Here is a 27291-nt window from a genome sequence, read left to right as displayed (position 1 = left end):
GGGCGCCGTGAGTCGATCCTCTAATCATTGGACACCACAAATATTGGCGTTTTGGTCATCAATTCAAAATGAATATCCAAATTTAACATCCAAAGCATTAAAAAATTTCATTCCGTTTGCAACATCATATCTATGTGAAGCTGGGTTTTCAGGTGTAGCAGTGATAAAGAACAAATATCGCTAAGGATCAATGTGGAGCAAGAAATGAGAATAGCAGTGTCAAGTGATATTCCCCGCTTTGAAAAACTGCGCGGAGATCACTTAGCTCACCCTTCACATTGATTTGACTGAATACATATCGTATTTTATTTTTGTTATCCTCAAGTCTTTCTTGTTGTTTTCCGTTTAAATTATTTTATAATAACGTATTGTACAATTTCATATTGTGGTGTTTTAAATTCGTTTCGATCAACCTAAGGTAACTACTATTATTGTAGTTACCTATTTCTTTCGACTGTCTTCTTCAAATAGTTAGCTAGGACAGGGCACAGGGCGCCGTGAAAGAATATTAAACTTGTAACTGCGCCGCGGGTTACAAAAGATTGGGAAACCCTGGGTTACACGATTGTGTGCATTAGCATAAAAAAAGAAAAACAACCCGCTTGGCGCGAGACTCATATTTTGCGCGGGAATAATAAAAGTTGTAAATGGGACCAAGAAAATAGTTTATGTTATTAATATATTACATATATTTTATGTAGAACTACTTAAAATAAGCATGGCCAACATTAATTTGGTACTTAATTTATTTTGCAGATTTAACACAAGCTTCGACGAACGATACAAGATCTTAATTCTTATTATAAGAAGCGGAGGGAAAGAGCCTACTATTAACCATGACGAAAAATATAAACATTACAAGAAATAACCGGTGGATAACTAGCGACATCTGGACTACGTTCTCAATATGACATAAACTGCTTCTTCAGAATATAGTTCTATAAACGTACACAAGATGGCGTGGATACTGGTTCTGATTATGGTGGCAAGCGTATCTGCTTCCAATACAAGAAACGAGATGGCGTTGGCAAACATCACGAGATTTGCGACGGGGGATTTATTTTCTTTAGTTGGTAAGATAAATAATATGTTTTTATAATAATTTTTATTATCATTCAACATTCGTGATTTTGTGTGCTTTGATACAGAGCATAGTGTAGTTTAACAGCCTTGATATGCTCTGGTTTGAAGGGTTTGGTATGGTAGACTTATTTTTTCGAGACATTCCAGCTTAGAGGAGGATAGAAATCCGATAAGGGCGCATCTGTAGCCAACCTCAACTAAGAATCTCATCATGCCTGAGATCGATTATAGATGTGCATGGGCGGCATTATAGGATTTGTCTCTGATATTTTGTAGTCTAGCTATACTCTAACTTTTCAATATATACTTTACATATAAATTACTTATAGATACATATAAATTACTCCTCACCCTAAGGTTGCCTGGAAAAAATCGCTGTGTTAGCGATAAGGCCGCCTTTTGTATCGTCCTAAATTGTATGTTTTTATTTTGTTTACTATATTGGGTACAATAAAGAATATTATTATTATTATTATAGGTACTGAGTGTGCCTTAACCCGATGCATGGAGATATCCCACGGCACGGCGTTGGCGGCGATGGGCGGTGGTAACGACTGCGTGTGTCAGTGCCGACGCGAAACTCCAGCCTTTCGCGAAGATCAGCGGATTTGCGTCAACCATATTGATGGTAAGATTATATTTTATTAGGATTTGAGAATAATGGAAAAGTTGGCAGGTGGTTGTTTTGAAAATGGTAGAACCATTAGTGGTTTGATGCTGGAGGCACCACTACTACATCTATTTGTGCCTAATAATAACAGTTTTAATTACTGTTACCACTAACTACCGCTAATTACCACTGCTTAATAATTGTTATTATTAAGCAGTTTTAGTTTGAAGGGTGTGGTAAAAGACAGAAACTTCGGCGTTCAAGTCTTCAGGATCCTCAATATATATTTTTTCTTTATGTGTCATACTGTACTTACGTATAGGTATTTGTCTCTAATAATTATACAATAAGTGATCTAGTAATTAAATAATTTATAGGTAATACTGGTAATACTGTTTGCTAGTGCAAGATGCTTACAACAGCAAAAAGGATTATTTAGCTATGATTACATTTTTAATGAACAGTTAGCGAAAAAATATCTTTTACATTAGGTACTCTCTATAGGTAGGTAACTCTATATCTACTTCTAATTTCGCTAAAACTAGGTATAACAGATTATTATGAATTATAATAGAAATCTAAAAACGTCGTTATTATTTACGTTCAAATTTACATAAAAAGATGTACGGATGTTACGAATAGAGAAAGTCGAGTTGAAAGCTAAAATACAGATGGGTATAGCAACGATTTACGAATATAACATGAAATCATTAATTAAACATGAACCGGGCTATATGAGTGGACTACAAGAGGTCGACACAACAAAAGTGACAGGCCCAGTTATTCCAATGTTGTTTTAGGGTTGTCGATGCTTAAAATAGTCAAAATTATCCCAATTGTGGGACAGGAGCGAGTGATCAAGTGTGTGCAATATTTTGTTTTTAGGGTTGTGGACTCATAGTTAACACAGGCCAAGTTATCCCTGTCCCTGTAGTTCCGGGACCAGAATAGGGCTACGGTATCCTCTGCCTGTCGTAAGAGGCGACTAAAAGGGGGCTTCCGGGGTTGCGGACGGCAAGAGTGGGAGCTCAAACCGTCCGGCCAACGACCCCGGGAAGGACGGCGGCGGTACACTCGTAGGGTTGTCGATTTAATTTAGAATCGTAATTCTATTGTTTACCATTGCTATACTTGTTTTTTTTCTTTTTAATTTATATTTATTTGATATTGTTTTTTTTTATTATTCCATAATTGCATCTTTAGACTAGTACGGTGAACATATAGTAAAATTAAAGGTTCAATCTTATCACCTTGCCTAAAAAGACTAAAATACCTACTCGTTATCATAAACGTAGGAGTATATTAGTCTTAGTCCAAAGGTTCTTAAACTTATTCGTCTATTTAATTGTTCAGAGTTGGAATTAATTATTTTAAAGTGCTCCTCAAATTTTTGACAATTTCTGCTTGTTGGGTATAGGAAAGTCAGTAAAAAAGATATTCCTTTAGCAATCAGTAGTCTGTAAGCTAGGTTGACATCAAAGAATCAGGTCCATTAGAATAATAAATCAACCATTGCATGCTAAACAGCTGCAACGCCAACTAATATTTTCCTTCACAAGCATTACCCCTGTAATGCTTCTGAAGGAAGTGAAGGAATGCCAGCGCTCACAATGGGCTGTCATCGCCCACTTTGAGAATCACTGTCTCAGATTAAACTGAATCAACAGATTATCATAATAATCATGTATGAATAATGTCCGATTGATAATCACGTCACGACTGACAAGAATAATTATGCGCTATTATATTGACAAGCGGACGTGTTTAAGTAATTAAGCTACCATAGAGGTGACATGTGTTCCGAATATTAATTGAGATGAAGTGTTTTGATAATTAGGTCAATAACAAGCTTAGGGCATTCGTCGAAGGAATTATGCTAAAACTTAAGTGTATCTGTACGTGTACAAGGCAGTGACAGCCCGTGGTTAAGAAACTCGGCCTCTCGATCGAGGGGTCTGAGGTTCAAATCCCAGGCACCTCTGATTTTTAAAAAATATGTGCGTATTAGAAATTAATAATAACTTACTTAAACAGTGAAGGAGCAATCGTAAGGACACCTGTATACCTAAAGAGATTTATAAAAAAAAAATTCAAAGGTATGTCAAGTCTACCAATACGCGCTCGGTCACCGCGGTAAACTATGGCCTTTTCATTCTGAGGGGAGACACATGCGCATTAGTGGGGCAGTAATGGGATGATGATGATGTATTTGTAATTAAGAGAAGTATATTGATAATTTATGTTATGTTTAGGGTTGCGCCAAATGCGAGTCAAATGAACACATATAGGGCACCACAGACATAGAAGTAAATTGTGAAATATAAAACAAAATCGCCGAATAATAGCGGTTTTTTATGTATGACTTTTTATATGGGTTAGTAATATGGTTTCGTTTTTTACCCTTTGGTTACGGAACCCTAAAAAAGATTTACCTTATTTCTTATAAATATCTATAATTAAATTATAATTTATTAAATCAATATTAGTAGCAGTCAATCAATTTTGTTGTGACAGCAAATTTATGTCATTGATTATTATTTTTATCATACAGTTTTGTATTTTTGTATGAAGTCTAGTATTATTTTAGTAGTCCGTGCCTTGTAGTAAATAATTAACTTGTATTCTTGTTTTTTTTTCAGAATGTCTAATGGCGAGCTTCGGTCGTGGTGCTACCAAACCACAGATACCCTTTGTGTTTCTGCCACTAAAGGGCCAAATTATATACCCATCCAAGGAAATTATTTTTACAGGTATTTAACCGTCTTATGAGTATTTTATGTTACTTATTTTCTCGACACACCAAACACACAATACGAGTGACGTCATCAATTTTTGATATAAATTTATTGATATATTTATTTGATAAATTTATATTTTTTTTAGTTTAAACTACATAAATAATGACAAAAAAGTATTGTTTATTATAATAATCAATATATATTTAAAAAAAAAAAAGGTAACTGCACATACATCCCATTCCGATACCGGGAATCGAACCCGAGCCTCCTGGGTGAGAGCCAGGTATCCTAGCCACTAGACCATATCGGATATTACTTTCACCTTTGAAATTATGATATAGATATGAAATTTTTGGAATACAATAATATGTTTTATTTTGCAGATTTTTCTTGAAAAATTTGATTTTGATTACTAACAACAATTAGTAAAATAATTTATTTGACATTCATTTTTTAAGTAATAATAATGTGAAATATTTCATAAATATGTAAATTAATGTAAAACTATAATATATACATATATATATATATATATTTACATATATTTTTTTATAATATAGGACTAGCAGACAAGCATGCAGTCCACCTTAATGGTAAGTGGCTACTGTCGCTCATAGATATCTGTGATCAACCCCAGATAAGATTAGATTGACTGAGGACCAAGATGGAATGCGTCGGAAAAGTATCCATTAGTAAGTACGACCAAAACACAGCAGCGCCTAACACTGCTGTTATTAGGTAGAAATAGGTGTGGCGGTGGTGCCGCCCGGGTCGAACCACAGAGGGTTCTACCAGCTTCAAACATATCGTCACTAGTAAGGCTAAAAGTCTAAAGCACCATTTTCGCGAATATTAGGCAAATATATATAGGTATATCGTTGGATTGGAAATTTCACAACGCGTCGATTGGTGTGGGTTTCGTGGCGATCTGAGCACTTCTTTGGATTGTTAGCAATTCGAACGAATTTTTTTTTTTAAGTTTAGACATTTTGACACATACTTATGTTATGAAAATTATGATGTACCTACCTATTTACCTATTTTTAATCGTTATTCAACAACAAAAGAGTAGTTAATGTCATTTAAGCTATAAGTCCTAGTTAATATACTAAACTAAGGTAAAGTCACCTATTTCCGCGGTATTTTCACCAAAACTAGAAAGAGCGTCAGATATTAAGCATTTGCTACGGCTTAATAAGGAATTAGATAATTTTATCAGAAGCTTTGTTATCTGTACTCCTGAAATGGACTCGACATTTTACGATTAAATATTGATTTAAATGTGTATTTTAAATAAATATGAACCAAGTCAGAAAACCCTAATTCCGATGTAAAAATCCTTATTCCGATGTATTTGGTTCCTAATTCCGAGTATACAAAATAAGGGAGTGAAAGAGATAGAACGACTGCTACATGGTGTATAAAAATAAATGTTATTTATTGAATTTAGTTTCAATTTCGATTTAATTTTTGTTTATTACTTAAAGAGTAGCTTTATCCAAAGTGTTCTATAAGCTACTCGTATAATTAAAGGGAAGCTGCCAAAATAAAACTTTTTTATGATATAGTTTATTGATTGGTTAATTTTACTAATGTATATCATGTTTTTTTTTTAAACTGCAGTCAATTCGTGTATCTGCAATACAATTTTGGATATTCTTCTTCGTGTACTTTACCAAGGTTTATTATCGTACACCATAAATATTATGGAATGCCGTCATGAGGTTTATAGAATTATTTCATTTTGAATAATTTAATCAAATGAAAACGTCGTAAAATGTTCTAGTTCTTATTTAAATATCCATAAAATCGTATAAATCGTATAACAATGTTAGTTCTTCGTTAATTAGGTTTAGCGAATTACTGATACAAACAATAGAAATGTTCTTAAAAACCGATGAAAACTTTAAACACCCTGTATAGTATTTTGCGGTTATGCCGCGGATTAATGTGCCCATATAACCTAATTCCGAATTATATACATCGGAATAGCGTTTCATAACTAAAAATCACGTTTCCAAATTCCGATTATTAAATAATAAAAGACTTTTACACAATTTAGAGGCAGAAAGATGCTTTATGAAAATATGTACATAGTAATATACAATACTTGTTCAATATTACATCCATATCTGGATGAACTTCATTTTCTCTCCTTAGTTGTCCCATAGAAGAAATTAGGAAAGTACATAGATAGGTCATCTTTGATACTATATAATTAGGTAATGCAGTACAATGCAGTACCACGGAAAATGATTTCAATATTAATTGAGTATTAAACTTGTCAAAATCGAAGCAAGACGTGCTTATTCATAAAAACAACTACAAAAATTGAAATAAAAAACAAGTCTATGAAATTGCTATTCCGTGGTATACCTCGGTTTTAGGGACAGCCCAAAATATTTGGCACCTAATGCCGCTGTATTTTTAAACTTATTTCTACTCTTATCTGTTAAGAAATAAGCAAAATATTTGAATGTTATCGATTCTATATATAATCAATATAATGTTTTTATCGAAACACTATCACACACATGCAAATTTATTGAAAAAATCACTATTTGAGAAATCGTGACATTCACGTGCTAAAGGCCCAAAATGTATGGAGCATACGTTTGATGGAGGCACTAATGCAAAACTATGTGATTATTTAAAAAAACCATACACATAATACTATTACGATAGCCATATGACAAAAGAGTGATAAATTATCTATTAAATAACATACCTTTTATTAAAAATGAGTTGGTAAATAGTTTATAAAAGCCGTTTTTGTAAATACCACGGAATATAGTGCCAATTTCAGAACCCCTCGGCATTAGGTGACTTTACCTTAGTATGTTATTGCCGCAGATGTAGAAGACTCAATCTGCGCGGTGACCAGTGCGCAGTACCTGTCACATTCAGGATGGGTCACCCTTCGTGATTTAGTGGACAACGACGTGCCTTTCGGACTCTATCGGGATGAAGGCAGCACCTATTTACAGGTACAGTGTATATTTATAAACTTGGTTTTATCTGCCGCTTCGCTCGCAGTTAGACGGTTTTGTCTACTATGTCCCGTTTGTACTCTTGCCATGAGTTTTTACGCTTTGACATATATGACTGTTTTGGTATTTGTTTACGTATTTGTCCATACAAATTCCAACTAGCGCCCCTAGCGGATTGTATCAGAACCATAGTGTCAGTAACGTAACATTAAATGTCTAAATTGACAAAATTACACTTTATGTTTTGTCTCTCTTTTTTGCGAACATGTGAGGCAGACAGAAAGACTTGAGCACTTACCTACTCATTGTTACTTACTACTTATTTCTGAGTCTACTGAAGCAAACGGAACAGAATAATGGATTGAGTAAACGTAACGTTAAATTGTGGGATGTTATACTAATACAACTCCTGACCGCGTCTGGAGCTTAACTTCGCATTTCGGTTACGATTTAAACAGCGCTTAAAACTATACAAAACAATATATAAAAATAATAATCACAATATATTATTTAAAGGCGATGAAAAACATCGGTAGATAAGTTGTCATCGTTACATTTTGCCGATACTATACATAATACGAATTTCTCACCGAGGTTTGGCTGACTGAGAGTACCTATACCTTTTACCTAATTAGAGTACCTACTATAACTGCGTATTCAATACACCATTTGCAAATATTTAGGTACCAACGTAGATTGAATAATGCCGTATAATCGTTCTTCGAATAATATTATGAAAAATAAACTCGAAAATAGTATTTGATATAAGTCTGCATACATAAGTTTTAACTAGTGAAATATAAATTAAGGGGTTTTTGAAAGTCCTCCTTTATCTTCCCTAATACTAATAATAACGTTTGTTATTTTTACCACACAAGCAGTTTTTATTACGCCCAAATGAACATGTTTTCGTTATCGATCCAACTATTATGGTAACGAGGCGATTATCTTCACATATTTATTGATTCTGTTATCATTGGCGTAGGTAATTAAAGATTGGGTATAAAATGTTATGAAACAACTGTACATAAACAAAGATTGTTATCAAAGTCATAAACTCGTGCAGTGGAGATTGACGTCACTTCACGTTATGTGGAATTCTGGAAGTGACTTCGAATTGTAAGGGATATCTCTAATGAAATGAAATGTTTATATTTTTTTAAATTACGCAGGGTCGATTAAATATGAAGTCAACATTATTTGTTTGAGTGGGACGTTTTAAGTTATAACCTATAACATATTTTAAATTATTTATTTCCATTACAATGAAACAACATTATACTACTATTGAACTATTTTTTTATTGGTACACCATGATAGAGTGTTATACCATCACCAAATATATTGAAAAGCCTTGTGCTTTGTATATTTAAGTTCTAATTAATTTAAATTCTAGTTTAGAAACACGTTGATTTTTTAATTTTACTTTTTCAATTATATTATTTGTAGACGGTAGTTAGTAGCAGTTGTAGTATGTAGTTCACAATAGATTATCTTTTTTGATACATACATTTGTGTGAAGTATACCCAAATTACAGATTTTTTTCAAATATAACAAATTAATTACCTATTATTTTACACACATATTTTCGATGTCACATCTAGTCAAAGAAAGTATTATACATCAATGTGGAGACAGAATCCATGATGTGGCTATATGCGCACGCGCAGGTAAACTCGTAAAATGTTTATCGCGGACCGGGAGCAATTTTGGACCGGCTTCAAAATTTTAACAATAAGAAACCTTTGAGCAAATATCAGGAATACTTTTTGTAATAAGACCTACCTAAAATTGAATTCAGAATTGGTTTCATTATTTAAGTAAGAATAGGTTTTGATTTTTTTTTAACGTTTATTTTGTTTTGAACTGATTCTTGATAATGATTAGGAAGAAGCATAATAACGTGACAGGGGAGCTATAAATATATGACTGACATTATTAGGTATCATATATTTCTTACCAATTATTATAATAGGTACTGGTAGGTCATCAGTGCCTATGCCTGATATGGTTATTGGTTATGCCTGTCATATATAGGCATATGTGATATATTTTTAAGTCCAGACTACTTTTTTGAGTATATATCAAAATCCATCAGTTTTCGACCTGCCAGGAATCAAACTCAAGCTTTTCAGCACAGTTAAGTAGATACCAATATACTACACAAATCGCCATAAACAAACTGAAACCACAGTTAAGCAACAAAGTTAAATTCTGACACAATAGTGGCATCCGAAATAACAAACAAAACGTAAAGTTTTGTTATATTTGCTCGCCATTCCTGTAATACCAGTTACTAGACCTGCACATGAGTTAACTGGCGATATCATCTTTGCTAAGAAATCACCGCGGTACTCGGAACTGGCAATGATATGTGAGATCACAACTATTGTATTTTGTTATTTTCTATATACCAATTATTTTTATTCTGAGAGGATATATGCCCAGCGGTGTTACAGAGTTGAATCGATGATGATGAATACTAGCTTATCGGATAACTAATCTACATACCTAAGCGACATAGAATCCATAGTAGTACCGAGTTTAATTACTACTAACATATCAAAAATCAGTCTTAAACCCTAACAGCACTTTATCTTCATTTCTCATACAAATTTACCTGTAAGTGTAAAACGATGTTAACAGTCTTTACAGGAAAACACATAAATACATCTCTTTACAGATGCCACCCGCAAATTAACACGTACGTTATTAGTGTAATCTGGTTATTGCGACCAGTTCTTTATTACTCGTGTCGATAATATTGAGATGTAAGATAACCGTTGCTGACTGATGAAATCGGGGATATTATGAAACGTTTAGATATACGGAAGTCATTTAACGACGTCGTATTTTGCATTCAATAAAATGCTAAAAATGCGTAGAGTAAACAGTTATTATACTTTGTTTAGGTAGCTAATAAACATAGGTGTGATAAGAAATGATAGCGTAGTGGTTAGAAACTGGACCTCTCAATCGGAGGATACGAGGTTCGGATAATGATTTTTTTTAATTTATGTGCATATTATAAATTAATTATCACTTGCTTAAATGGAATGTTTAATGAAGGAAAACATCGCGGAAGAACCTGTAAAACTAAAATTTCTTTAAAAAAATCGTATTGGTGTATATTCTCCAAGGATATTTCATGAATTCCCAGATTTTAAATCAGACTACAGCATGCATATTAAAATCACAATACTTGTACCGAAATTCATATACATATAATGTTTGTATTACCGTTTTGCATCAGATTAATTATATTACTCCAATTTATTAAATAACTGTAATATTTAATTACTGTGACAAAAATAGCGAAACAAATTTTAAGACCTGAATTTTTAAAATGTGAAGAGTATCTAATGATCATGGCGGCTTCCTCCTTAAAAACTCGACGAAATTAAATATTTATTAATATTATTCCATAGATATTATTAAATATTACAAACACAATACAATTAAAGAGCGTATTCGTATTTCAAAAGCGTCATTAAAATTTAATAATGATTTATTGATGTTACCAATTAGACTTTGTTATTAATCAATTACTCTAATCGGATTACCTGCACGAGCAGAATACTCTCCCTTTCAAGATGGTATCTTAAGTGGCTTAAGCCTAAATGCTCTGAAATCTTCCTTTGGCCGGAAGCAGTTAAAGTGTTAAAAGCGGCACGTTTGATCAAGTAAGATAACCGAAAGGTGTCACAGTAGTAATTTGTATAATCTGTCCGAATGTAGCATTTAGATTCGGTAGCGTTGATAATAGAGGGATGCGGTGCCATACCACGCGAAGACTCCTGCTTACCGAAGATATTTGCTAACAAATGCACCGTCGTTTACTTTCTGAAAGCCGTAGCAATTCCTGAATACCGTCTTCTTCTGTGAATCGCAGATACCTTTTTTATAACATTATAAGTAGCAAGCGAGTATTAAGTACATCTGTAAACGGTCACTCCCGCCTATGGACTTCTGTAATCAACAGTAGGTATATAGAACAGAGATGCTACTTCTTTTTAAAAATCTAGAACACGTATGGTACGACCGGAAAGGTTCTGCGTTTGGGTGGTAGGGTGTGGCTGCCGTGTTAGCCGTGTGGTGTCGGCCTCGAATAGCACCACTCCCTCTCTTCCCGTGGATGTCGTAAGAGCCGACTAAGGGACAAATACCAGGAGATGGGCAGCAGCATTTTCCCGTGTAAGAATAACACCTACTGCGGTCACCAACACGCATGCCAGGCGCGGTGACTATGGCAAAAACCCCCAATGACAGGTGCAGAAAAGCCACGGCCCCCAGTCCCCGGCGGCCCCGCTATTCCGGGCTATGGTAGCGGCCAAGGTAACGGCGGGGCAGGGGGTGCTAAGAATCCCCGGAAGAGAGTCGGCTACCACACACGACGACTTCTGCACCTGGCAACATACAATACCAGGACACTGAGGACCGACGAGAAGATACAGGAGCTGGAAGAAGAGATAGACAAGTTAAACTGGAGTATTTTGGGATTATCAGAAGTCCGAAGACAGGGGGAGGACACGGTAATCCTTAAATCCGGCAACTTGTTCTATCACCGGGAGGGTGAACACCTGTCTCAAGGAGGTGTCGGGTTCCTAGTCCACAAATCCCTCGTTAACAACGTGGTAACGGTCGACAGTGTGTCGGCAAGGGTAGCGTACCTTATACTCAGAATATCTAAACGGTATTCGCTGAAGGTCATACAGGTATATGCGCCGACGTCGACACACCCAGACGATGAGGTTGAGGTTATGTATGAGGACATAAGTAGAGCCATACATACCTCAAAAACCCATTTTACCGTTGTTATGGGGGATTTTAATGCAAGACTAGGCACGCGAAATGGTGACGAACTGAGGGTGGGGCCCTTTGGAATTGGACAACGGAACCACCGAGGCCACTTGCTTGCCAACTTCTTGGAGAGGGAAGACTTCTTTATGATGAACTCCTTCTACAAGAAGAAGGCACAGCGAAAGTGGACTTGGATAAGTCCCGATGGTACCGTCAAGAACGAGATAGACTTCATTTTGGCAGACAAACGGCACATATTTAATGATGTCTCTGTGATCAACAGGGTGAAAACCGGAAGTGATCACCGGATGGTAAGAGGCACATTAAATATCAACGTTAAGCTCGAACGGTCACGCCTGATGAAGTCTACGCTCCGCCCAACATCTGTCCAAATCCAGGGCTCCGAAGGCTTTCAGATTGAGTTACGAAACCGTTTCGCGTGCCTCGATTCTTGCGTTTCCGTGGACGATATTAACACCCAGGTTGTAGCAACTGTCCACGAGGTAGGGTCTAAGTACTTCAAGGCCCACTCCAGTGGTAAGTCTCGAGTTCTCTCAGAGCATACTCTCGGTCTTATGCGGGAGAGACGAGAACTGTGTGTGCAGTCTCCAACCTCAATGTCGAAATACAGGCTGCTTAATAAACAGATCTCCCAAGGTAGGCGACGCGATTGGCGTTCTTATAACGCTAATCGCGTAAAAGACGCTATTGAGCGAAACCGAGGCTCTAAAGTGTTCGCAAGAGATCTGTGCATTGGGCAGAGTCTGTTGACGAGGTTGAAGACCGAGTCGGGCACCATAGTTTCGTCTAAGCCCGAAGTTCTGAGGGAGATCGAGAATTACTACGGACAGCTGTATACTTCTGCACGAGTTCCAGCCCGTAAGACTGTGAACGACAAACGTGCTAAGCTGACCCGACACTACACCGAGGACCTCCCGGAAGTCAGCCTGTACGAGATTAGAGGGGCTCTCAAACAGCTTAAAACCAACAAGGCACCGGGAGATGACGGAATCACAACAGAGCTGCTAAAAGCTGGCGGAAAACCCGTACTAGTGGCGCTCCAAAAGTTGTTTGATTCCGTGATCAATAGCGGAACTACCCCGGAAGCGTGGAGCAGAAGCGTAGTGGTACTGTTCTTCAAAAAGGGCGATAAAACCCTATTGAAGAACTACAGGCCCATTGCGCTTCTGAGCCATGTTTATAAGCTCTTTTCGAGGGTCCTCACTAACCGTATTGCACGCAGGCTTGACGACTTCCAGCCTCCCGAACAAGCCGGATTCCGAAAAGGCTACAGTACCATGGACCACATACACACGCTCCGGCAGATTATACAGAAGACCGAGGAGTATAATCTGCCGCTATGTGTTGCCTATGTGGACTATGAGAAAGCCTTCGATTCTATCGAGACCTGGGCAGTGCTGGAGTCCCTTCAGCGATGCCAGATCGACTATAGGTACATCGAGGTGTTGAAGTGTGTATACAAAGCCGCCACCATGTCAGTCCGAGTACACGATCAGAGGACGAACCCTATCCAATTGCAGCGGGGAGTTAGACAGGGCGATGTTATATCGCCAAAGCTGTTCACCGCTGCGTTGGAAGATGTGTTCAAGCTGATGGAGTGGAAAGGTCTTGGCGTTAACATCAATGGCGAACACCTCACACACCTTCGATTTGCCGATGATATAGTCATCTTGGCAGATTCGCTGAGGGACCTCAGTAAAATGCTAGGAGACCTCAACAGTGCCTCACAACGGGTGGGTCTTAAGATGAACATGGACAAGACGAAAATCATGTCAAATGTCCATGTCACACCCGTACCGGTAGTTGTTGATGGCACTCCTCTCGAAGTTGTTGACGAGTACATTTACCTGGGACAAACGATCCGGATGGGTAAGTCCAACTTTGAGAGGGAGGTCACTCGAAGAATCCAACTCGGCTGGGCTGCGTTCGGGAAATTACGGAGTATCTTCTCGTCCAAAATTCCTCAGTGCCTGAAGTCGAAATTATTCGAGCAATGTGTGTTGCCAGTGATGACATACGGCGCCGAAACGTGGTCGTTTACTGTAGGCCTAGTTCGAAAGCTCAGAGTCGCTCAGCGTGCTATGGAGAGGGCTATGCTTGGTATTTCGCTACGAGACATGATTCGCAACGATGAAATCCGTAGACGAACTAAGCTTACCGACATAGCTCTCAAAATTAGCAGGCTGAAGTGGCAATGGGCCGGCCACATCGCTCGGAGGACCGATAACCGGTGGGGAAGGAAGGTCCTCGAGTGGCGACCACGCGTAGGCAAAAGGAGTTCAGGCCGCCCCCCGACCAGGTGGAACGACGACCTGAAGAAGACGGCGGGAAACCGCTGGCTTCAAAGGGCACGGGACCGGTTGGAGTGGCGCCAATTAGGGGAGGCCTATGTCCAGCAGTGGACCTCAAAAGGCTGATGGATGGATGGATGGATGGTGTGGCTGCCGGCTGACTTACATATGATATGTGATAGTCACAGATGTCCATGGGCGACAGTGGCCACTTAACATCAGTTGGACTGCAATTTCATTAGATATATCAAGCTTTAAATAGACAACCAAAGTCACTGTCACTTCTGGAGAGATCATAGATTCATATGTAAGTCAGCAGTCAGATAGCCTAATGCCATATTTGTCAATCCATTTGAAGTTACTGTTAAAACCGTGTGGCAGATGGCTTTGAGCTAAAGACCAAATGACCAATAGGCTTCTCTAACAGTGGCGGGGTTCAGCTGCTCTCCACGCTCGGCTGGAAGGCCGGTTGGTGGCCGCTCACGTGCTGTGCTCAGCGCCGACGCCTTCCCGGCTCGCGGCGTCCTGCGCTGCGTTCCGCGTCGCTGGTGCCACGCATAATCCTTTGCTTGGTAAGTAGCATTTTACCAAAGAAGTAAGTAGACTCCCAACAACATAAATAATCTATGGTACCAAAATCGTATACATTGTGTGTTTTTTAAATTAAGTGTAAATAATTATTTTACAATGATACATATATGTTTTATTGAAGTGCTAGAACTTTCTCATTCTGCGATTTAATTAATTTTCTTCGTATATCTCTGACACTAAAAGTCTTCAACATCGTGTCATTAAATTGCTTGCTCCTCCAATGATTAAGCGTTCAGTCCACTATTCCACAAGATGCCTCGTCTGCCTTCAAGAAATTTAAGTATTACCCCGTATTATCTGCATTAAGGGTTTGTTGTTCCATCAAGAAAGTATGTATTCCTTATATGAAGGTTTTGTTCTTCCAGATGTCCGCTCTATACCCTTCCACGCAGGTGAAACCGTGACCACAGAGCCAGCAGTGCAAGGCCACGGGCTCAGCGTGTTGGAGGCCTTAGCGATTGGAGTGTGTGTCCTCATGCTCATCTTCGTGTACGCTGCGGGCATAATCTTCTACATCCACTACAAGCAAAAACAGAAAAGGAAGATCAAAGATCCAGAAATGAATTTGTCTAACACGTTATCTACTGATAATGGGTCGACTCTTGATTCGCGAATTGATATGGATAGTATGGTAAGAAAAGTTTTCTAATTTATGGTAGCAACTCTTTTACTAAGTGTAACAAATAAAAAAACTTTTGAGTTTGATAAAAACATTATACCAAGTATTATAAATTAAATTTTCTTTCAGCGACTAAAAACTAATCCATTGCTGAAAATAGATAGCATGCGAAACGACTACTTGCACGAATCTGGCTTGTCTGATGTTAGCGAACATACTGAAGATACACTGGATTCATCGCCTTCCCGTGGTCATAAGGTATCAAGAATTTATTATGTTTTATTTTGGATAGCATTTCGATTTATAAATAACAAACAATCATGCGCCCTTGAACATCTGTAATCAACTTCAAGTAGCATTAGTTCTATGGTTAGCCACACTTATGTTGCTACCGCTGAACACTAGGTTGGAAAGTCTCCTTTGTCATTCTGTTAAAATCAGAACGCAACAGGACTTGTTCTTGCCTCCAGAGTTAAAGTAAAATAGCTTTTACTTTTATTTTATTATAAAACTTAATACTTTTCATAATTACGAAGAAGGTTTAATCGCAAGCTAAGCAATTATAAATTTACAGGTAATTCAAATAATAATAAAAATATTTTCTTTACAGTATCAGAACTCAAACCCAAATGTCGTGTCTGCAATGGTACACTCTCATCGGAAGAAGCCGTCTCGACCAACAATAAGAGCACAGACATCAGATCGATTAATTGACCGATATCCAAGGCGATCTGCCTCTCCTGAGTTAGAAAGAGCGCCGCATTCAGATTTATCCATACTCGATTGTAGCATTGAGAATAATGCTCCTTCAACATTGTCATCGATTGGGGAGCCAGCGATTCGAAGAAAGCTGTATTTTAACCCGGCATTCTTTGAAACCGAACTTCTGAAGGTAAATAACTGTAGTGTCATAAGTAATTCTTCATGTTATTTAGTAATAGATAAAAATTATAACCGATTTTCGATTTTCCTTCCAGAATCCGCCACCAGCTGCTGTCGAATTCTTAGTCAAACTACGCGAAGTTATGACAATAGCTAAAGAGAAAATGTTATCAAAGAGATTTATTCCGATACTATCGGACATTCCAGAGGAGGAACTCTATCACACGATAGATCTTGGTTGGGACATTCCATGTGCCAGACGTGGACGAAGATTTAGCGCTATAAGTCTTAAACGCGAAAACAGTCGAAGGGCTATTCACTGTGGAGGTTGCCCTGGATGCGATAGTAGTGTTAGGGTCCAAAAGTCGGCTGGATTGACAAGATCAAACTCTTGTAAGACACACATGTCTTGTGACGATTATAAGCAGAGTATAGTTCAAAAGTGGCTGGATGAAGTACCTTCACCTGCTGCAACAGTTACACGACCCGCTAAGTCTGTTGCTAAAGTAAGTGGTACACCGAGGGTGGTAGAACCAAAATCTAGAGAAGATGAGCGCTCAAATACATTGCCGCCACGACATCATAATGATGCGGTAGACTCACCTAGACAAAAGAAACGCAAAGAATTACAAACTTTGAAAATAACAGAATCACTTATAAGAGATTACTTAAACGATGATGATAAAAACGAGCATACAGTCAGGGTGAATGTAAAGAAAGAAAGTGAAAAAATAACTGCGACTAAAATTATAAAAGGAGAAGAATCTCATAAGAAAGACAATTCCTTTTTAGCTCAACCGGCTACTATTGTGACGCAAGACAAAAGGAGTCCATCCAGTCACGCGACAAGAAAGATAAGAAAACGCTTACCTCCTCCACCGCCACCCCCCATTGATCCCGTTCCTAAAAAAGAAAATGTAAATAGCGAGGAAGCACCAATATCGCCAGAAGTTAAAAAGAAAATGGAAGCTGTTATACGGGAGTTAAATAAATGTAAACGTATTGAATCAGATAAACCTCAAGATATAAAAGTTCAACCAATCGCTCCTGTTGCTCCAAAAATAGTGATTCCTATAGTTGCAGCTGACTCACGCTCGTATTTCAGTGATGATAATATTATATCTGATCCTCGTAAGAAAGAAACAAACCCTAGCGAAGAAAACATAATTGAATGCGACAGTTTAGAAAGAATGAACAAACGAAGGCGATTTTCTTTAGATTTCGGATCAGAACTTGTTCAAAGAGAAGAAATCAATAATCGTGAGAGGTTCGAAATATCTCGAGAACGATTATCACGTAGTTGGCGAGACTTAAAAGAAACTGTGGAGAGCAAGAATAATGATAATTTACAAAGTATTAATATAAGTTCAGTTATTCAGAACCACTTGTACGCAAACAATACTTTTATTAGATCAGGTGAACCAATATACAATAACATAGAAAAACCAGGTGCCTTGACTATTGAAGTACGTGGATCACCGATAGAAAACAGAAAGAACGACAATGAAGATTTTGATCCTGATACACTAGATAGAAAACCTAAACGGGAACCCAAAAAATGTGTCGAGAAAATCCTATTAAAATCAGGCGGTAGCTTTAAACATAAACTTCAGGAAACGGAAACTAAAAAACAGGCGAGTCCACCAGAAGAAGTTTTTACTAGAAAGATTGGAAGTTTAAGGCAAATTTATGAGGCTAGAACGAAAGCGCAAAATAACGAATTACGATTCTACGAGAGACGCGGGAGTCTTCCGTATGGTAGTCAAGAAATAGCATCTTATACCAATTCTCTTAGAATACAGGACTATGGACGTCCTACCGAAAGCCATGTAGATCCTAAACCACCGATACATCCAAAGCAAAGACGTGGGTCTGACTTTTCTATAAAAACAAACAATTCGGTTCGAGATAGTCCACCAAGTGACAGACAACGATCATCGGAAGAGAGAGATCGGTTTCCACCGTATACTAGAGCAGAGAATTTAAATGCACGACGATCAGGCCGTCGATCTGCAAGAACTAGATCAAGACGAGTAGATCTTAAAAAACTTTGCAGAACAGAAGACTCTGGTTATTTAAGTACTGATTCCAACGAATCAAAACGTAGAGCCAGGTACTTAATGCAAATAAAACCAAAGTTTATTCCACCGGAACCCGCTCCAAAACAAATAGCCTCGCCGGTAAACCGAACAGTAACTTTACCGGCAGAGTCTGATACCGACGATTTTGAGTCTTTGTGCGATGGGCGAAGTGAATCTGGTGGCGAAAGTGTTGAAACCGATTCTGTTTTTTTCGGAAACTTCGATGATTCGAAGCAATTGTACGCTGAATTAGGATTGAAGACGTTTGAGGAAAAACTGAGTAATCAAGAGCAAATAGATTCAGGTTTTGCTGGTGAAACAAACATTGTTTTAAGTGGAGACAGTGACTCTGAACACAGAAGTGTTATTTCGATTATAGCTGGTCATGACGGTCGGGCGTCGGCAGCCTCTATAAAGAATTTAGATGATTCGCCATATGTACAGTCTGTTGAATGCTGAGCAGACGAAAATTGTAAATATAATTAAGTAAACTTTAAGAAACTAAGTAAGTAAGAAATAGCTTAAAATATGACAATTTTACTGATTTTTCTTACTTTTAATTGATGTAGATTCTAAGCCACCGATTTATACCTCAATTTACGAGTTAAATTTTATTTAGTTTTCTTATTTATTGTTACCTTTGTATTGTAATCTTCGTTTAATGCACCCATTAGACCTTTCATCTTAATTTTATCTGTGTAATTATTTTAGTTAATTTGTACATAGCCTCTTTCATTTTGGGTTTTTAATTTGGTTTATAGTCTATTTGGGCACAGTTCGTACAAAAAACGGCTTTTTCTGTGTATATTACTTGTATTATTCTTATTTTAGATGCTATTAATTAAGGTAATTTGGACTATTAATAATGATGATAACGGCTATTGTGACCTGATTTGTGTTCTTGTTTATAATAATGATTATACCTGATAAATATAAATCAGTTTTTACTGCTAATTATTCTACTTTTCCTTATCCTTCAGCCTGAAGGATTATGAGACAGCCATTGAATATATAAAAATGTATAATGTTAATGTTACTTTTGTCTGTTTTTGTGTTACATTTCAAACAATAATGATATTTAAATGCCAAACGGAACCGTTCGGATAACGCTTTGTATTTATTGTAAAACTTTATAATGATGAGAATTTTACAGTGATTTTTAATGACAATTTTTAAAGAAGTAAATTAAATATTACGTAAATAAAATTATTTATAAAAATGCACATAAAAACGTGTCAATTTATTATATTTCTTAGATGTACATATCGTACTTTAATTCATGTTGTTATAAATGTAAATATTTATGAAGTATGCCATTAAAAGTTTGTAAATTTTATGACCGGCCGGTTGTGCAATTAATTAATGCTTTAGAGCTTTTGGCTAATAAAATCGGATTGGGATCAATTTTTGTGAGCTTCTTATCTCAAGGAAGCTTGTTTATTTATTTACAAAAATTAAAACGATGTAAAATTTAGGTAGTAATTGGTAATTGTTTAAGGATAAGTGTTTCTTTTTAGAAATTTAATGTAATAAGTTATACAGGAATTATTTTGTATAATAAAAGTTTATAATAACCCTTTGTATTTTTTACATCCCTAAACCTACAAATATCTTTGAATGTAATTTTGTAAATTATGAAAAAATCAAGGATAAAAGTATGCACATGATAAAATATATTCATGGACAAAGTACCGAGATAAAACAAATTGATTTAAATATTATAGATCCCAAATGTTTTGCCTTTCCCACTCAGAAACACTTGGAGTAGCATCCGAAAAATCCAAAAAGGTTCACGACATTACAGGTATTCAAAGTTAAAGTGTTAAAAGTTGCCACGATCAGGACAAAATGATTCGTATAATTTGATTACGATGCCGGGTCGCCATTTTTTACAATAATGTCTGTTTACCTACCGCACGGTATTGCGCAAAAATGTTTATTTTGTCTCTTATTACTGTACTTTACAATAATATACCTGATCTTCATAAACGAGTACAATTTATAGTACATTTATAATATGAGCGTTGAAATTATTTTAAAGCAATAAACTTGGAAAAGGCGGTTGAATTGTTGATATGTGTACCTACTTATACAGTGCCTTTAGATTTGAAGGATGTACTATGGTAGAGACAATGTAGAGAAAGGAAGCAGGCTCGTGTGGTATTGAGAGGCGTGTTACTTTAATGAAGTCTTTATTGTAACTGTCCTAATACTAAGCTTAACCTAACCTAAGCTTAACTTATATAACTAGGAATCCGTAGTGTGTGTAACTACAACCTCAAAATATTAGTTTTTATTACGGTTCCGTGCCCAAAGGGTAAAAACGGAACCCTATTACTAAGACTTCGTTGTCTGTCCGTCTGTCACAAGGCTATATCTGTGGAACCGTAATAGATAGACACATGATTTTTTTACAGAGGATGTATAACGGTGGCCGCTATAAAAATAAAATAGAGTTGAATATTAAAGGGGTCTCCATACAACAAACCGGTAATTTTGGGCATTTTTCGAACTAATTGTAAAACCGTACTAGGGAAACGGTTGAAGTTTACAATCCATTTACTACTATAACTAGTATTATAATAAATACAAATAAGAACCATAAAACAAGTTTTAATATAGTTATTTTAATTTTATTATACGTTGTTTACGTATCATTGATCATCACCCCAACGCCATCTATTTTTGTGTAATATAACTAAATGTTGTTGAAAATTTACGTATCGTTCATCATCACCAACGCCATCTATTGTTGTCGGATAGAAATAAATATTGTTGTAATTTTATTATAAAATGAATAAAAATAAGTAAAAAATAATGAACATTTGGTGGTACCGAAGCCTCCATGTGCGAGTTCGACCCGTACTTGGCGAATTATTTTGTGCCACAACATAGAGACGTATTCATTTAACGTCTAAAGCGAACGCGTATGGTATCAATCTCAAATACCAGATAGTTCTACAATATTCGCACATTTATGCAGTTTGTGCACTTAGCGAGCGGTTAGTTGCGCCCTTCAAAAGAGCCTTTAAGAAGAAGTCCAAAAAAGGGCCTAATTAATGAGTAAACTTCGCTTGTAAAGTGTCATAAGTTGATATATGTTTTTCAGCCGATTTTAAATCTACGGTAATTTTACCTTATTAAAATCAGAGATAAATGAGTTGATATATTTTAATTAAATCATTTTGTTCATCAGTTTCACACGAAACAAATCGGTAAACTGTAAGGTATTTGGAAAATTACTTCTTTGACACTCAGTGTGTCGTTTCGTAAAATGTCTAATTAAGATTGTTATAAAAAGTGCAAATGGTCGTGCAGTTTAATCAACCTAGCTTCTTTGAAGTCGCCGATGTCACGAATGAATTCGTCTGAAGTGTAAATTGGAGTTCCGATGGTCAGTAGAAAAACCATCCATACATTTTTTGTAACTTCAATTTAATAATTCGTAGATAAACATGTTAAAGAGATATAATGATATAAAATCGCTGATTTACCAATAGACATAGCATTAATCAGTGTGGTACAAAATATAGGTATTTAGTGTAATCGTCAAAAATTAGAAGTCTTTAAACAAAATACCGATTAAGTCTGCCTATGGATTGACGTCATTTAAAGACCAAATTTACATTTATTCAAGGCGTACTACATGAGATGAACGGAGATGAAACCTTGTAACCACCAAGTCTTTTATTTAGATGTCCCTAATAATCAGCATAGGCTTTTCATAGACAAATAAGTTAAGCTCTAGACTCGGCTCATGGCTGCGAGCTTTAGTGATCACAACTGAATAGAGGAATAAGTCGTAAAAAATCTTCTACGTCTTTTACGAGATATTTATCACATATTATGATGTATGATGCAGCTAACATAAAAAATATTCCATCTTGGATACAAAATACCAGGCAACTTGTTTGTCTTAAGTTTTTTTCCCTGAAAATGATTCCAGTGGTAGTGAAATGGCTTAACGCCACCACATCGGTTCTACAGAACATCGGTTCTCATGCCCCCTTTAGATGAAAAGAGTTTCGCGTCTCGAAGATACGATTATCGAAGGAATATAAAACATTTTGTTCGTCTAAACATATTCTCTTCTCGCTCGTTGCCTTGGGCGATAATTGCCTCGCATGGAATATTTTATTGCGTCCGTGTAAACAGAATTTCAAAGCAATTGTATTTCGAGATTTTATGCCAGTTGCTACCATGAGTGTAGTGGACGAGGGTGTTTTAATTTTTAATTAGCTTATTTTTCCGTTTCATTGATTCTTGTAAACGAAAAGAAGAAAAAGTGTTGGCTTAAAAACGGACAGCGAGAAGAAATGATTTGGGAGCATATAACACACTGTACCTACCTTGAATTACAATTGGATAATAACTAAACTCGACTGAGAAATCTCGCACTGAAAACGATTCAAATTGATTTGTACGATACTCGTACGAACTTCAAAATATGAGTTGAGATTCTCATAAGCAAGAATCTCCTTACTATAATTTCGTCGTGTATACAAACACAGGCAATTATCGCCTGGTGATATGTCATATGCGAGTCTCGTATCAAATAATCGTAGGCGTGTTTTTGTTCTTGCCTGTGTGTAAACATTTTGATGCGATTATGTTATGGCGATTATTACTTGTGATAGTTGCTTACGATTTTTCGACCCAAAACGCGCATCCCATCTCTCCATCTAAATGACTCTTAAGAATCATTTCGGTCACTATCGTATAACATTTTTCACATTTAAACATACGGAACGCATTGCGTTGTCGCAACTGGCACTTCGCCAAATTCTATTTTGATGCATATGTAAAGAGTGATCTCCTTTGGTAAGAATTTTATCAGATAGGTTAGTAATTCGGTTCTTGCAAATGTGTCTTAAGTAACCCCGTCAAGTATAACAGTTAAATGAGGTGATCTTAGTCTTGAGGAGTAGCAAAGCTGTAATGCGTTTCAGATAGAACTCCTATTTGATATGGAGTCGGTTACAGACGTTGATGAGCGGCAGTGGCCATTTAAAATCAAGTGGTCTGTAAGTCCGTTTCCTACTCAAAATATATGCTCTAAAGTTTATAGCACCATTTAATAAAATTGTGTTTATTGCTACTAAATGCAAACGCAATGTTATTATAATGATAATTGTTTTAAATTATTATTTATTGCAAAGATATGATATTTTATCAATTTTGTACCTTGTAATGATTAAAGTATATCACAGTGTTTTAGACAATAAATAGTAAAAAAAAATATCGCACTATTAAATTTTAGTTGATGGAGTAATTATTTTTATAACGATATTATAAATAAAATAAAAAATAAATAAACGAAAAAAATAAAAAATAATTTATGGCCCATGAGTGGATCGAACCCGCGACCTTCGCGTTATTAGCACGACGCTCTAACCAACTGAGCTAATGGGCCGATGTGACTCTCTGACGAAAATACTTATTACAATTGCTACTTACATATATTAATTTTGTATACATACGTGTGATGAGATTTTGTACTTCCTAATTATTTTAAATCGTATAGGTACAATTTATGTCATCGTAATTAGTTTAATATTGACTGTAGGCTCTTAATACAAGTAGATATTTTTTTGTTTTGTTCTGAAGTTCGTTATATAAAAGTAAACTGTTATTTATTGTCCCGTTTTCATAATTATAACAAAAAAGTAATAAATTTCAAATTTATATTTTTTTTACAAAACACGCTATCATCAGATTTGGTACCGAATTTTTTTTAGATGTACCAAAAAATCTTAATTGATGTCTTCTATGTACTTATAGATAGGTAATGTAGAGTATGCTACTGAATTTCACTCAAGTACGTTACGAAAATTGGAAAAAAAACATTCCTTCAAAATAGAACAACACACAGAAAATTCTAAAGCATTTATAATTAAAACGCCATGATCCATACCATACTTACAATTAATACCAACTTTGGTATACCCGTACACAGTTCTCTATATAATTATGTTATTACAATTTGTATTCAAAGATCGTAATCATCAATATTGTTATGAACAGCATCATCACATTATCAAGCGCTACTTGTTAATCAAACAAGTGATTATTACATTGAAAATACACTGATTAAAATGTTCTTTGTAAGCAATTATCTGAATTTATCTGATGAACATTATTATTGGTGCTCCGATGCCTACCATGAGAAACTATGAATTACTTCGTGATTGTGAGAATATGTAATAAGAGAGTTACTATCTATTTGATTAACAATTAACTTAATTAACAAAGAAGACAGTGGTGGACTGAGGTCGTCGGAGGCCCTGGGGACCTTTTTTTTTTTTTTTTTTTTTTTTGTTCACGAGGGGGAAACCTTCAAAAGGTACCCGGCGCCGTGGGAGCGACGCAGGGTTATGTGGGATTTTTACCGCACTAAAACCCCCCCGGTGGCCGTCCTCAGCGCTGCGTAGAGGGCTCCGGGATCTCCAAAGGAACGCAACCGGAGTCCTCTTAGCGCGTTGCCCCGTCGGGCTCTGCCCAGGTGAGCTTGACGCTCGCCACACCATCTGGTGTGTACGACGGTATGCGACCACACATACCGCCGCCCTTCCCGGGGTCGCTTACCGAGCGGTTCGAGCTCCCACACTTACCGCCCGCAACCCCGGAAGCCCCCTTTTAGTCGCCTCTTACGACAGGCAGGGGATACCGTAGCCCTATTCTGGTCCCGAAACAACAGGGACAAGGCCCTGGGGACCTACCACCATATTTTAAAAACCATCATAGTCCAGGAAAGTTTTATTTCCTCCTTGAAACAGTAAAATATTCCGTCATACACAGTTGAACAAACTTAAACCCTTACTAATTTTTCGCTTATCCATTGTATAAAACGAACTGAAATTGTCATATTTTGCTTAAAAAGTTAAATTTCCTGCAAAAAAAGTAAAAGTGTGATTAATAGATACCCATAATATTGTTTTAAGAGATGGTAGTAACCCCCTGGGCGGAAAGTTAAATGGAGGATTAATAATTAAACTATCCAATATTCTGACTACAGATCGAAATTTGACGATATCAAATAAAAAAAAAAATACAATTGTAAGCAAATCCAAGCTAAAACACATCAACTAACTTGCGAGTCAGACGATTACCTTCTGTAACCTACCGCAGATAAAAGGTCTTATACAATAAGCATGAATATTACAATTAATTGTGTATTGATGGCCCTTTGTGGTTCCACTCCGGCGGCACCACCGCCACACCTATTTCTGCCTAATAACAGCAGCGTTAAGCGCTGCTGTATTGTTTGAAGGGTGTGATAAGAAAGACATACTTTTCCGAGGTGTTGCAGTTTAGTCCTCAGGGGTAGTGACGCATCTGTGACAGACTCCAGGTAGGAATATATAATCCTATCTGGTATTGATTACAGATATCCATGGGCGGCAGTAACCACTTACCATCAGGTGCTCGTCTGCTACTCCATATTATAAAAAAATAAGTACTTTCTTAATTAATTATAGGTAATTGTGGGAGTATAAAATTATAAATCAATTAATAGGAATCATTTGTAATGCGGAGAACAAATACATTTTCTTTTTCCGCTAACTCGTAGCGACATACTTTCCGCTATTTTCCAGCCTGAGAATAATTTCATTTGACGTTTCTTTGTTTTGAAAACAATTCAATTAATGACGGCAGCTAGCACGTAATTGTGAGATGTAGCGCCATGATTAAACTAATATTATAATTGAAACCACATAGTAAAGGGTTAGATAGATTTACATTATTATTTCTAGAATCACACGTATATTTTGTGCGACTTTTGGGTACCTATATACATATGTACTATATACCCACGCCTGTAAGTAGTGTCACTCAAACATTTTCCGAACTATTTTCATGCTCCATAATATAAATAGTTTGTTGCTAGGCAAATAATAATTTATCTGCAATAAAGGAATAATTTATGGAAGTTATAGCTAATTAATTATTGTGCCCCTAGGCTTTAATCCCACTATAGGCACTTATTTTTCATTTATATTGTCATTTTATACCGTATACCATAAATTATATTGTGTATAATGTACTTTGATCGACTATTAGCGCATAATAAGTATGTGAAAATGTTAATATGTACATTAAAACATACATTATGATTTAATTTTAAACATAACGTACATAGTGTGGAATGTGGATAATACAATGTTGTGAAGTACCGTAATGACCAATTACAGTAGCTGTTCTGTAATTATTGGTACCATTTCCTTCCAAAGTGTATATTTATGTTTACGGAGGCTGTTAAAATAAACTTACATAGTTTATTTTGACCAAAATCTATTTCTATCTATTAGAAACATGGCTTGCGATATACCTAAGAATTTTAAATACGGAATTAGTAGAATTGTTGTAGGTTTATGTAGAAAATAAATGTTAAAACCGGGATTTTGCGGAATTATATAACAATAAATGCACTTTTGAAATGAGAAAATGTTAATTTCTGAAAAAAAAATGTAGGTAATACAAGGGGAGGGGCAAAAAAAGTCCTTTTTTTAAATATTTCATACGACAGGGTGGGATATTATGGAAGTAATTTATATTTTGCTGAAAGAGACTGAGCGGTGTGTTC

The 27291-nt window shown here is 36.3% G+C and overlaps 1 protein-coding gene and 2 non-coding genes across 3 annotated transcripts; 1 reads left to right on the top strand and 2 right to left on the bottom strand.

Annotated features, from left to right (window-relative positions):
- Positions 1 to 884: 884 nt before the first annotated feature.
- Positions 885 to 20281, top strand: LOC140752171 (uncharacterized). Its single transcript, XM_073086366.1, has 9 exons — positions 885 to 1073; positions 1562 to 1711; positions 4333 to 4443; positions 7285 to 7418; positions 14962 to 15106; positions 15491 to 15756; positions 15874 to 16002; positions 16355 to 16636; positions 16722 to 20281. Exons 1-9 carry the CDS (start codon positions 956 to 958, stop codon positions 19164 to 19166), a joined length of 3780 nt encoding a protein of 1259 aa, XP_072942467.1. The 5' UTR covers positions 885 to 955; the 3' UTR covers positions 19167 to 20281.
- Positions 4670 to 4741, bottom strand: TRNAE-CUC (transfer RNA glutamic acid (anticodon CUC)). The gene has a single exon. It is a non-coding gene; the product is annotated as a tRNA-Glu (tRNA).
- Positions 20282 to 24046: 3765 nt separating the features above from the next.
- TRNAI-AAU (transfer RNA isoleucine (anticodon AAU)) lies at positions 24047 to 24120 on the bottom strand. Its single transcript has one exon. It is a non-coding gene; the product is annotated as a tRNA-Ile (tRNA).
- Positions 24121 to 27291: the final 3171 nt, after the last annotated feature.

The sequence above is a fragment of the Epargyreus clarus genome, unplaced genomic scaffold (assembly GCF_041222505.1).
Source record: "Epargyreus clarus isolate Ecla_fem2 unplaced genomic scaffold, WU_Ecla_fem_2.2 ptg000024l, whole genome shotgun sequence".
In the NCBI taxonomy this organism is placed as follows: Eukaryota; Metazoa; Arthropoda; class Insecta; order Lepidoptera; family Hesperiidae; genus Epargyreus; species Epargyreus clarus.
The sequence above is the reverse complement of the archived record's forward strand: the minus strand, read 5'-3'. Positions and strand labels throughout refer to the sequence as shown.